The following is a 13,859-nucleotide window of genomic DNA, read 5'->3' as shown; positions in this document are numbered from 1 at the left end:
AATCTTGTGTCGAACATGGTGTTGATCATGAGGTAAAGGCTCCTTATACTCCTCAACATAATGGAATTGTCGAAAGAAGGAACAAAACCATATTGGATATGGCGAGATGCATGCTGAAGCAGAAGAATCTGCCAAAGTCCTTACGGAGTGAAATTGATTCAATTGCAGTTTATATCTTGAATACATGCCCTACCAAGAAGTTGAAGAATAAGGTTCCTAAAGAAGTGTGGAGTGGAAAACGACCATCAGTGAGTCATCTGAAGGTGTTTGGCTCGATGTGTTACAAGCATGTTCCTAATGCAAGAAGAAGGAAGCTTGATAACAAGAATGAACCTATGATTCTGGTAGGATATCATCAGGTTGGTGCATACAGGCTATTCAATCCAGTTAATGCGAAGATTTTGTTGAGTGGAGATATTATGGTTGATGAAAATTCTACTTGGGATAGGAATTCGGGTAATTCAATTAACAAGCCATTGATGAACTCAGACTTTGAAGAATAAACTATTGAAGTCGAAGTTGATGCAATTGTTGAAACTCCAATCAAAGTCGAAGCAGTTGCCAACATTCCTGACACAGACGAAGTCGAAGAAGGTGTGGCTTCTGCAAGCCAAAGACCTCAAAGAACTCAAATTCTTCCAGCAAGACTTCAAGACTATGAAGTAGATGGTGATGATGAAGTCACACCAGATGGAGAATCAGTTCATTTTGCTTTACTTCCAGGTGCTGAACCAATCAACTATAGAGAGGCTTTAAATATTCAACACATAGGAGTTAGTCGAATTTCCAGCACATAAAAAAACTATCGACGTAAAGTGGGTGTTAAAACTGAAACACAATGCTGATGGGTCGATAGCAAGACATATAGCAAGATTAGTAGCTACAGAATTTCTTCAAAGAGCAGGGATCGACTACTCTAAAGTATTTGCTCTAGTAGTAAGATTGGAGATTGTTCGACTAGTGGTAGCATTGACATGCAATCAAGGATGGTCGACATTTCACTTAGATGTGAAGTTAGAATTTCTGAATGATCCTTTAGACGAAGAGGTCTAGGTCACACAACCTCCTGGTTTTGTGATTCAGAAGGAAGCGAGTAATGTATATAAGTTGCACAAAGCACTATATGGTCTCAAGCAGACGCCTAGGGCATGGAACAAGAAGATCGACTCATACTTAGTCGAATTAGGATTTGTCAAATGCAAATCTGATTATGGCGTCTATGTTCAGGTTGTGGCACAAAATATAACAATCATCTGCTTATATGTCAATGACTTGCTGGTAACTGGAAATAGCTTGGAGAACTTGTTGAAGTTCAAAGAGCTGATGATGAAGAAATTTGAAATGTCGGATATGGGAAAATTGTCTTATTTCATAGGCATGGAATTTCAAATTTCGAAGCAAGGTATGGTGCTGCATCAAAGGAAGTATGTCAAAGAGATACTCAAGAGATTCAGAATGGATGATTCAAATCCTGCATCCTCACTTGTCGAAACAAACTTGAAGTTGGAGAAGCATGGAGAGAAAGTCAAAGTCGATGTAACTTTGTTCAAGCAAATTATCGGATCTTTGAGATATGTGTGCAACAGTCGATCTGATATAGGTTTTGCAGTCGGATTAGTGAGAAGATACATGAGTGAACCAAGAGTGTCACACATGAAGGCTGCAAAGAATTCTAAGACACCTAAAAGGATCTATAGACTATGAAATTCTATTTCGACGAGATTCTGAAGATGAAGAAGCAACATTTGCTTGCTTTTCAGATCCTGATTGGTATGGAGATAAGGAAGATCGAAGAAGCACAACTAGATATTTCTTTCAAGTAATTGGTGCTCTAATTTCATGGTGTTCGAAGAAACAACCTGTGGTGGCATTATCGTCGTGTGAAGTTGAATATATAGCAGGATCCTATGCTGCATGTCAAACAATTTGGATCAGATCAATACTTAAAGAAATGGAGGTCGAAGTGAAGAACCTCTTGTGTTGCAAATCGACAACAAGTCATCCATAAATCTGGCGAAGAATCCAGTTCTACATGGAAGGAGTAAGCATATCGAAGATAGATTTCACTTCATGAGGGAAAAGGTAAATTGAGGTGAACTTGAAGTTAGGCATTGCTCAAGTGAAGCACAGTTGGCCGACATTTTCACCAAAGGATTGAAGATCGACATATTCCTAAATTTTAGAAAGAAATTAGGAATAGTTTAGATTGACTATTTGTTCGACAACTTGGATTATAGGGGATATGTTGAGATATTATTGGTATTTGTTGAGATATTATTAGGATTGATATTATTAATATAATATCAAATATAATATAATCTAATAATATCAAATATACTCCAACTTGTGTAAGCCTAAGCTCAATCAGGGTTGTATATAAATAGTCATAGTCTGTATCATTATTTGTACAATTCAATTCAATAATATAATAATCTTTATTTCCTTTATTCTCTCTATTCTCTCCTCATTAAAAGTGCCTCACACACTAGCTGCTGTATCAATGCCACTCTTAATAGATAATGGCGATAGTTGTATCAATGCCACTCTTAATAGATAATAGGGTAGTACTTCTTTAAATATTTTTCATTGACACTTCTTCTAAACATTCTGTGTTTGATGTTAATTAGTCAATAGCTCCTCCATCATAAGTTTTCCTAACCATGAAGGAACCTTCCGAATTTGGCGATTATTTCCCGAACTTAGGATCCTAACTAAAAAATACTTTTCCAAACTAACTTACCTTCCGTGAATTATTTGAGCTTGACTCTCTTGATATAGACTATGACCATCCTCTACTTTGGATTCTTGATTCTATCCATAACCATCAATTGATCTTTTCCTAAAGAGTATAACTCTATTAGCATTGCTTGATGATATTCATCCATATTGACTTGGTTTTTCTTGGGAAAATGGTAACTCCACTTATTATAGTTATTTAAGTGCCAAATAATTGGATTCATCACTTGTAACTTAGGTGGTTAATAGTAGTTTTATTTGAACTAAGTCATTTTGTTGGGTATTATAGTCGAGTACACTAGATGCTCTGCTTGTAGATTTAAACTTGTACTCAACACAACAGACTACTTGTGTTTAAATGATGAACTGAACACTTGTACCTCAATTAAGAATACTTGTTGTGCTATGTCACCACATAGAATGTTCTTAAAGACATTACCACATTTGTGCATGTACAAAGAATAAAAAGATAAAGAACAATACAAGGAATGAATGGATAAGAATTTATATCGATAAAAATAATTCCAACGACCAAATGAATGGAAAGGGAAATTTTACATGGCAATTTAAAACTTCCAAATCCTACGTTAGCCATAAGATATTCGATTATTATATTCTTCACCCTGGATGAAAGTCCAACCCATATCCTTACTAGCTGGGCAAGATTGTCGTCAAGTTAATGATCTCAAAGTCTCCATTCGAAATCTGCCTAAATGCTTTGACTTGGGTTCTTCCCTAAGCCTTTTCTGACATCGTTGTGGTGGCGAGGAGGTTTCTTAATAGCTTATCATGGTTACGGTTTGTTGCCCTCAAGTAGGCATTAAGGAGAATTGGTTTTTCGACATCACTATGGCATGTCACATTGAGATGGATTGGGGAAGCCACTGAGTCTAACGCTGCTACAAAAAAACTCCCAAGAATGCCGCTGAAAGCGCTTTTTAATAGAAATCTAAGGAAGTGAAGATTTTCCTTTCTTTCGTCTTCTCGTTTTCCAAATGATCACGATAAATCAATTACTCTACAGGGGTTAGTTATGGAATCGTTGAATGCAAGGAGGCTTCTGTCATGGCACAAAGCCAAATTTTGTTGACAATGCCCTAACTTCACGAGCGTTTAGACATACAGAACATTTCATAAACTTTCATCATCTACAAGAAGGCCAGATATGGCAAGATTTGCTAGGATGACTGCAATGATCAACGGTAGCGCACCATTAGGGATTTAGTCCACCTTTTTGCTTTCTCGAAATTCTAAGATCGATATATCTTCTCTTCGTAATTTGGTGTCAACCGTCACTTGGATGAGGTCTTGTAATAGCGGATCTTCATTGCACAACGCTTTCCCATGGATCTCAACGATGACCGCGGTTCAAAGTGGCGTGAGATCGAGATAGAGTTCTTTCGTGTGATGTCAAAGGTTAATTTCTCCATCTCGACGCAATCTTGTAGCGACCTGGATCGAATAAGATTTGATCGTGTGATTTAGCAGGAATCAATTACCGATTCTCACAAATGACGACACTGTTATGTACTGAAACTATTATCGTAATTGATTCGTAGTGGTGGAGTCTTGATACAGTGGTGCGAATCTTCAACACGGCAGCGCAGAGGTGGAACTGCAAAATTAGCACTCCAACGTCAAGCCAGTTGCAGAGTTTGACAATGGATAAAGTGTAAGTTTAAAAAATGTGTGTCCCTTGTGTTTTTTTATGTCAGATATATATGATGAACAATTTTAAAGGATTTCACTTTATTGGACCTAACACTTGGATCTTACCCATATTGGGCTTTGGTCAGCTAAAAAAAAAGAATTTCCCTATACATTCATATACCTTCCTAGGGACCTTTGGCAAAATTCCTTTTTTGTCTTCATAATTCAGAGATGCATCTCCGAGTACACTAAATTCATAAATTTTTTTAGTTTCTTCGAAGATGCATTTCCGAAATAATCCAATTTTTGATGTTGAGATTTTTCGGAGATGCATTTCCGAAATAATCCAATTTTTGGTGTTGAGATTTTTCGGAGATGCATTTCCGAAATAATCCAACATTTATAAAAAAAATAAATTCAAGGTTAATCAATTGTATTAATAGTATAATTAATTGTATTAATTAAAATATATAATTAAATATATACCATTATAATCAAGATATAATAATAATATCAACCTAAATTACTTTTATAATTTAAAACAATTTGTGACAAATAAATTATTACAAAATTAAAATTTTAATAAACTTCTTTATTCCTTATTTATAATAATTTATATTTAAGTTATTTTTTATTAATAATAACTCACTTTAATTATATTATAACTATATTATAAATAAATATGTTTTTATTACATATCTGAATTAATCAATATCTCAAATTTCTTTTGGGTGCATGCCGAAGGATATTTTGAAATTTTCAAGGGTATTTTTTACCTATGTAAATGTACGGAGAAATTCTAAAAAAAAAAAAAATTTACAAAGATAATGATAGAAAGAATTTGAAAGGAACGTTACATGATAAATAAAAAACAATTTTAAGTAAAATTTGCTAAACAAAAATATACATTAATATATGAGGTATAAACCTCATAATCATTCAAGAAAATCAAATGATAATAATGTGATTCATTGAAATGAATCCGGAAAAGATTCACACAGATTCATATCAATTGAAATCCCTTTCGTATTAAAAAAAAAAATTTGATTCTTAGCTATAGCAAAATAGGCATTTGAAGAGTATGAGATTCTAAATTCGCACAAGTTTAAAACAATAAATTGCCATTAAAATTAAGAACAGTCAAGCTGTTAAACTGTTATTTCATTCAAGACTTGGCCAAACATAACATTTTTGAAATGTTTCCCTTATATTTATTTGCTAGTTCAAAAGCAAATTAAGTGTTTAATATTTCATGGACTAATCATCATTAATACTCCAGAGAATGAGCACAAATGTATCCATCCAGATATATATTTACATAAGCTCATATTTGCAAAGAGCAGAAACACATTCATTGTCTTTATAATCCTGCTATTTACATCAACCAAGTATTAGTCTTCAAATCATTTTCCTTATTTGGAAGTAATGCCTGCTGACTCAACCATAGACAGGTACTCAGTTATGGCTTCCCCTTCTATATTAACTTCAATGTCATAATCAGCAAAGGCGTCACCATTAGCTATATCTGCAGAGAGCTCGTCTTCCATCTCCACGTCCCTTGATTCAGCTTTTTTGTGATCTTCAACCTCATTCATTAGGTCTAAAATATCAGAACTAACATTGTCAGGTAAAGGGTTAGATGAACTTGCACTGCCATGAGAAGCAGCAATTGAATTCACTTGAGGTGGCATATTCTCCGCCGCAGGTTGTGCTGTCAGTCTCTGCAATACTTCATCTAACTTGCTGGTTTCCTCAAAAGCAGCAATCACTGCAAAGAAGCAGGAAATGAGAACAAAACAGAACACCCCTGTATTGTAATTCTCTTCTAACTAGGTTTCACTTAAACAAATTATTGTGCCTAAAATCTAAATAACTTGTGTACCTCTTGATTTTTCAAATCCCATTTGTACAACTTTCTCAATTGCAGAATCTTTTGCTTGTTTCTGTCTTTTCCTTTTCCTTGTCTCGATGTTAACCTTCGTGTTGAGTAAAGTAAGTTATAATATTGTTTAACGGTGCATGGAATTCAGTTAAGACATGTTTTTACCTGTAAATCAGAATTGGTTTCTGGATTCGTCAAATCATCCAATGCTTTCTGAGTATCGTTTTCATTTCTTCTAAGGGCTTCAGCAGCAAGCTCCTTTTCAAACCTACCAGAATAGCCGTGTAAAGTTTAACTAGAATAGTAAATATGAAGTTTTGTGAAACCAATGCATCCAATAGAACACCAAAATAACACTTACCCAATAGTTATCAATTCCTTCAGTCTCTCCAGATCCACGGCCTTCTTTAAGGGGGTCACACCAAACTTCTTTTGCTCCCTGGAAGAAAGCTATTCAGAAACCAAGATAAAGAAAATAAAAAGTCAATAAACATCAAGTTGCACCCACCTAATTTCATCTCTTCTTTTTAAATCTTCCTCCTGTTTTTGCAATTTCTTTGCCTTCTCCTCAACAAGGAAATCAATGGCACCCCCAACATCTTGATTATTCATTCGCAATGCTCTCTTTGCATTACGTTGATTGTAGCCCATGCTCATGACAAGTGATAAAGCTTCATCTGGCACTTGCAGCTGCAACACAACAGAACATTTTATAGGAGAGTCGGGTTCATTATGAGCCTATTGTTGGCAGCTTATTTTACAATTTCAAAACAATGAATCCATGACTCAACCCTATAAGCTCCTAATCACACGACAACTCCAAGCTTCGCATCAGTTCTCCCCTTCATGGTATAGAAGGAAAGTAAAAATTGAAGTACGTAATATGCCATACTATTCAGCTAAGACTATATGTTCCTTTTCTTCTTTGAAAGAGAAAATGAGGCAGCATGGGCATACAAAATTAAACAAAACTGGCCATATATCAATCAATTTTAAATAATAAAAAAATCTGAAAGCAGAAAAATGCTGAATTAATAACGGAACCTTAAAAATCAGTAAATGTTGATTTTTTTTCAGATCTCTATCTTAGAGACTATGACATATAAGACTTCTACCAACTATTGCAAGATCAATAAAGGAAACCAACAGCTAGAACATGTGTAAATGTTGATTTTTATCTTACTCAATTTATCACAATATGCTATAATACTTCAACCCACCTGAACAAACTTTACTTTTGCAGAAGCTAATGCTTGGCTTGATTTTTCCAACTGGCCAGTATGAAATGCCACCACCCCTTCAAGAAGCTCTAGTCTCAAATGCCTATGTACAGAAATTCAGCCAACTTAAAAGTTGACAAACAATACTGATAACTAATCTACTTTTAATTGCATTCCAGTAGTTTCATAATTTCAAAGGCAGAAAAAAGGATAAACAGTGCAGCGAAATAACTCACAATGCAAGTTCTGGATAGCGACCACCTTGTAAGAGTCTAAGGCGGAGAGAATCCTTCCCATGAGCACGTCCAATTCCTGCCCTAGCCATTTCAAGGCGCTTCCCTGCATCCGATAGCCATCTAATGTCCCGTAGCATAAAGTAGCACCATACCATGTCAATTTGCAGTATTGGGACATTGTCAATAAGCTGAATAAACATAAATTGTATTAATTTCAGAGATTAGGAAGACATGCGAAAAAGAATTTGGCTCCTCTTAAGGGGAAGAGAACAATTAGTCAACTGAAATATCAAAGACCAAAAGATGGAGAAAATTCATGCATAAATATAATATGAAGAACCATTCCTTTAATTTTTTATGAAAGGTAATATATATTCCACACTTTCCACTCTAAAGTGAATCCTTCACTTTGGATGAGCTAAATTCTGTGGAAAGTTATCTTTATAGAAAATTGGAATCAATAATGTTCTATTAGGATCCTATCTTTGAGTAAGAAAGAATTCCCAGAACAGAACACTATTGTGTAAAATTGTTTCTTCAGGTACTTGTCTGTCATATAATTTTCTCTAGCTATTTTAGGTACAAATGTTTCTTCAGGTGTTTCAAACAGCTTCTTTAAAATGCATGTCTACAACAAGCTCATTTTTGGGGTTGGGGGAACTATTTCAGCTGTAAATGAGACTTGAGGGAAAACAGAACTAATAATGTTAGATAATCCCATTAGTTAGTTAGTTAGTTTCAATTAGATACTTAGTGGACTTGAGTAGTTAGAGTAAGATATAACACTAAGTAAATAATGGAATAGGGGAAAGGACGAGAGCATTTAGTCAAATAAAAAGTGTCGGGGACTTCAGTTTAGGCATTGGGATGTGTAGACCCTCAAAGTTATGCAAAGTTGCTACCAAGGGGATTTTTCCAATTGTGCAATAATAAACTGGCGGTGACTATTTATATAGACAGCTAATAAACAATTCAGGTGAAATAAATATACAGCTTAAATAAATAATTGACAAGTAAATTCTGTCATATGTCAAAATGAAAATATGATCTATAAATTGGACTACTCACCTCAATGACTTTTGGGTCACAAATAGAAAATGCCTCCTGCAAAGTAAATTTCATATGGAATTCTTTAATTAATGGCATGAAAAAAGCTTTTGAATAAATTAATTTTGATGGATATAATATATAAAAACATCAAACAGTTCAAGCTATTGAAAATGTTGCATCACAACACCGTATTAAAGCCTCTTCGACCAAGTGGATCCTTGCCACTCCCACCCCCATCCTTCTAATAAAAAGTTGAATTTCAGCAAAAAGTAGATGGGGTTGTGCACTGTCAACACTTTAAGCCAAAAGGGTTCTTGCAAGAGGGGACATGTTTGAGATATAACATAAAAAACCTTCCATGTATCGTGATAGCTTAACCTTGTTGAATAGATGGTTGGTTAACGAAAAAGTTTTATTGAAAAAGAAAGTTAGACAGAAGAGGGGGCAAACGTGGAACTTCATTAATTATTAGTTAAAGTAATACCAAAAACATTTTTTACCAAAACTTTTATAATTATAAAGAAAGATAGGAAATAAGTTATGTTTGAACTGAAAACTCCTTGGATTTTTACCCTAATGAAAGAGTTAACTTCAACATACAATTAAGTCAAGTGCATTATCCTCATATTACATTGAGCACATTGGTTAGTTATACTGCTAAAATTAATTTGCTTCTACACCGATTTAAAAAATACGTTTGCAGCAACCTATAACCCATACCAAGATAAATATCTTAAGATCCTGCTAACTTGTTCACCAAGGACACATGTTTTAAGAGAATATTTCTATAATGAGCTCCTAAAATTGTGCCTAAGTTAGCATTTGCCTTAAAATAATAAGCAACTGACCTCTCCCATAGTAAGCACTTCAAGTGCATCTTTGTAATTTCCCCCTTTGATAAGACGCTTCCCCTTTGCATGAAGCATCAGTCCCATCATCACTGCCCTGCAAAATGAAAACTTGACTATCACTTTAACAGTCAAAATGGTATATTGTCCTTTCATAGTTAAAATCCCCCCACTGAAAAAAAACTAATTCTATCTAGATGCATGAAAATGCCACAACGATTTATACCTCTGATCAAGCTCTGTTCCTAAGCGTACTTTCTGTCCATTTTGATCTTCAACTTCTATGTTAAAGTCTTCAACAGGCAATGAACCATCTGCATGCCTTTCAGCCAATGCAGTTGCAGCTGCCCTGTTTGCATGAAACTCAAATAAGCTTCGGAGAGAGTATTAATGCTAACATAGTATCAGTTGCGATATTAATATTGATTCTAATCAGATTTGTTGGTAACCTTTCCTTATCATTAGCTGTAATAGTTACAGTAGTTAAGGGATATTTGATCTGATCCCAAAACTATAGGATCATGATAAGAACATAGTCCTCTTCAGATTATATCAATCAAGTATATAAATGCTTGTCAATGTTTGAAAAAACGAGACTTTACTCAAAATCGGTAGAGGATTCAAAAATTGTAACTCGAGGATCGTAACACGGATCGTAAGAATTTACTATTAGTAGAAAAATATATTTTATATGTCGAATTACATACATATGCTCTAAATTGATCATATATAAAAATGATAAGTCAAAGTCATAACCATAAATTCATAAGTTAACGATAATAACCATACATTCGAACAATCGGGAATGAGATAATAGAATTTATGCTGAATAATTGATTAAAAATTGTAACAGTTAGTGAATTTACTGAGGAAGAAAGAAGGCTGCAGAATTGAGGAAGAGGGCTGCCAAATTATCGTTTTAGGAAGGCTGGAATCGAATGAAAAGATTTTAGTTTAATGAGAATTCTAATCGTGTCACATAATTCTCTTTTTAAAAAATAGTAAATCAGAATTAAATAAGTAGACCCGACCCGGATCCAGCCCCGTTTTAGAAAATTAGGGTTTTTTAAATAAATAAAATCCAAAAACACGTAAGCACCGCTTCAGAATTCATTCGCCGCTTTGAGAACTCCAAAGTAATCCTGCGCCGCTTTCAGAAATCCAAAACGATTCTGATTATCAACTCAGTCGAGTTTACCGAGTTTGTGATATGCGATGTTACCTGGATCACAGCACAGAGACATGGGAATAAAACGTTGAATCGTACGTTTTTGCGAGTTAACTCGCGATTCTGCAAACATTGATGCTTGTACAATCGTATTTATAGGCTATAACTAAGATTGTACAAATGCGTGTATATAAATGCGTGTACAATCATTGTTACATCTTTCATGCATGTACAATTCCAAAATGAAAGACCAAATCAAATCTCATTTTTCCTCAATAAAATAACTAGAACAGGAAAAAGGTACAACAGTTATGAGATTTAAGCTCCTGGGCAAGAAAGTAGTTTGGGAAAAACGTTTAAAAGCTAAAGAAAGGGTAAATAGTCAAATCACGCTCTGAAATATATGCACATTCAATCATTCTAGGTAATCATGCTTAAAGTTCCATATTCGTTTCTTTGGCAGAACTGAACCCCATATAAAATTCATATTAATGACATAATTGGGCAATCAGACCATATTCATTGGCCATGCAAGTAACTTCTATCATTCGAGGAACTATTAAGATCGATGTTTTATTGCATAAGGACGAATTTGACTACTCACGCTAAAACTAAATTGCATATAAAAGTATTTTAAAGAATGTAATAACCCTTGCTTTATCACTTACAAGTCGTGAATTTCCTATTGAATAAACAATGAAATGGTCCAAAAGGAGTAAATAGTAAAACCTTATTTGCTAAAGGATAAAAGTAGTGTTTGATAGAGAAGTTAGAACAAAACAGAACAACGCGCGAGTTCTGTTCTACACACAGTGCATGTTAAAATTACATCAAAACAGAAAAAATGAAAATTAGTAGGTATGATTCATTCCACTAAAAAGAGTGGAACAAAAGAGAACATAACAAAACATACTATCCATTTCAGTTCCCATCATGTGTTATGGAGTAATAGAAATATTATGAATGACATTTAAGATACTACCATCTCCGAGTCGAGAGAATCGTCAATTTAGTCACTGAAGTTGTAAAAGCCACACAATGTCCCAAAATCTAAACCACCAATATCACATCCATTGAAACCAATTTTAGGAGCATAATTAACCAAATAACGATCAAATATTTCTACTTTTAGTGATCATTTTAGTAAGCATTTGTAGTTTCAAACACTAAAATGTTGATTCCCTAACTATCATGGAATTTCAATTCAGTGATACCAAACACTGACACCAAAAACACGACATTGACACATGCACGTCGACATCAATAATAATTTGAAAAAATAAATAAATTAAACATAATTAGTTTCAGTTTCGGTATCAGTTTCAGTTACCTAATACGTGCAAGCCTTTGAGAGCTCTGTTCCTCAACAACAAGAGACTTCCCCTGTTGAGGAGACGAGACAGTAGCGAGAATCTTGGAGTTATTCTTAACGCCCAATTCAGTTAACGTTAGGGTTCCGTTATCGTCCTTGAGAATTCTACCGGCACATATGAAGTTGATGAAGTGAGGGTTTTCGCAATTGGATCGCTTCGCAACTTCTTCACGTAACGAAGATATGGTCCAATTCGATAAATCGACTTCTTCTAGTACGCCGGACCATGATCCTGCTATCTTCAGTTTCGCCATGGTTCGATCACGAAAGTGTTGATTTTTGATTTGATGGTTCGGTTTTGGAAGACTGGCGATGATGATCGGGTATGGCTTTCTTGAGTAGTGAAATTCTTAACTGAGAAGTTTTGTTCGAGGGGTATTTATAGGGGAACGGTTTTATTTTGGAATTGAATTATTAAATTAAATTAAAGAATCTCACAAAATTTCTTTTTTATATTTCGATATCAGATATTTATCTCCGAACGCATCATATTTCACTTTTTTAGAGATGCTTCCGGAGATATGTTTTCTAATTCATCCATTGGTGGTATTCAGAGTTACATCTCTAAAATAACGATTTACATAAACAAAATCTAAAAACCAGTGACACTTAACATAAATTTAACATAGATGTTCCAAATTACATAGATAGTGAAACAAAAATTTAGTATTACATATTGTTATAAACGGGTAGCTAAGGACGTTGCAACATTTTAATGATATCTTTCCGAGATCTTTGAAACTTTGCATCGACTTCAATCGGACATTTAGTGGAGTATTGGCGAAAAGTACTCCACATAACCTTTAAATCAACATCCGTCATCAATGCAAATTGGGTGAACTGCACATTTCCTTCAGTGTCGAGCGATGGTGAACGATACTCGAGCTTGACTAGCTTCTGATTTTCTGGATATTGCAGGAGAGAATTGAGTGCGGTACTCGACTCGGTGAATAGCGTGTCCTCGGAGAACCTAAATTGAAGTGGCGGCTTTGCACCATTGAAGTAAACAATAGAAAGGTGAGGATATGTTTGGGTTAGAGGCATGTCTTTGATTTGTGGTGTGTGATGTTGAAAAATTGGTTAGAGAGCCTATTAATAAAAGGTATGGAGCAATTCGGTCCCAGGATTTCTTCTCTTGTGTCAGAGCATGTTTTGGAGATACACTTTCGAATTCACCCCTTATTTTTTTAACAAAAAAACTATTTTCAGAGATGCATATCTGAAACATTCCCTGATTGTTTTTTATAAACAATTCGAAAATGTATTTACGAATTATGCAAAACTAGAAACATAAATTAATTAGGCAGAATCAACACTGTGGAAACGTAAAATCAATTAAATTGGTAAAATAAGAAGCGGTAAAATGTTGAATAGATATATTATATATGTATTGAATCGTATAGAATTTATATTGTGCACGACAATACATATAAAAAAAGAGTTTGATTACATTCTAAAATGCACAGAAGGAATTGTCAATACGTAAATCTAAGACCGGTTCTTTCTTCAACTTCTCCCTATTTGATTCTCTCTCAAGCTCCAAAAATTTAGTGAACTCTGTCATTCTTTTCAAAAAGTGATCCGGTCAAGTTTTCGCCTCTTTTGCGGAATGTGTCGTCCACTCCACTGATTTAGCCAGAATATGACACCCCGATTTCAAATAAACATGAACAAAATTAGGTGATCTAAGAAACCGA

General features: G+C 34.5%; 2 protein-coding genes across 2 annotated transcripts; both read right to left on the bottom strand.

The window, feature by feature from the left end:
* Positions 1 to 5,536: 5,536 nt before the first annotated feature.
* Positions 5,537 to 12,521, bottom strand: LOC131594733 (uncharacterized). The gene is made up of 11 exons (XM_058866934.1): positions 12,121 to 12,521; positions 9,849 to 9,971; positions 9,623 to 9,719; positions 8,793 to 8,828; positions 7,725 to 7,912; positions 7,489 to 7,591; positions 6,777 to 6,958; positions 6,630 to 6,707; positions 6,434 to 6,536; positions 6,269 to 6,362; positions 5,537 to 6,154 (listed from the first exon to the last, which is right to left on the bottom strand). The coding sequence occupies exons 1-11, from the start codon at positions 12,414 to 12,416 to the stop codon at positions 5,799 to 5,801; spliced, it is 1,656 nt and encodes a 551-aa protein (XP_058722917.1). The 5' UTR covers positions 12,417 to 12,521; the 3' UTR covers positions 5,537 to 5,798.
* A 334-nt stretch (positions 12,522 to 12,855) lies between these two features.
* On the bottom strand, positions 12,856 to 13,206 carry LOC131597098 (uncharacterized). Its single transcript, XM_058869812.1, has one exon. It carries the CDS (start codon positions 13,204 to 13,206, stop codon positions 12,856 to 12,858), a length of 351 nt encoding a protein of 116 aa, XP_058725795.1.
* Positions 13,207 to 13,859: the final 653 nt, after the last annotated feature.

Source organism: Vicia villosa, linkage group LG4 (genome assembly GCF_029867415.1).
Source record: "Vicia villosa cultivar HV-30 ecotype Madison, WI linkage group LG4, Vvil1.0, whole genome shotgun sequence".
In the NCBI taxonomy this organism is placed as follows: Eukaryota; Viridiplantae; Streptophyta; class Magnoliopsida; order Fabales; family Fabaceae; genus Vicia; species Vicia villosa.
The sequence above is the reverse complement of the archived record's forward strand: the minus strand, read 5'-3'. Positions and strand labels throughout refer to the sequence as shown.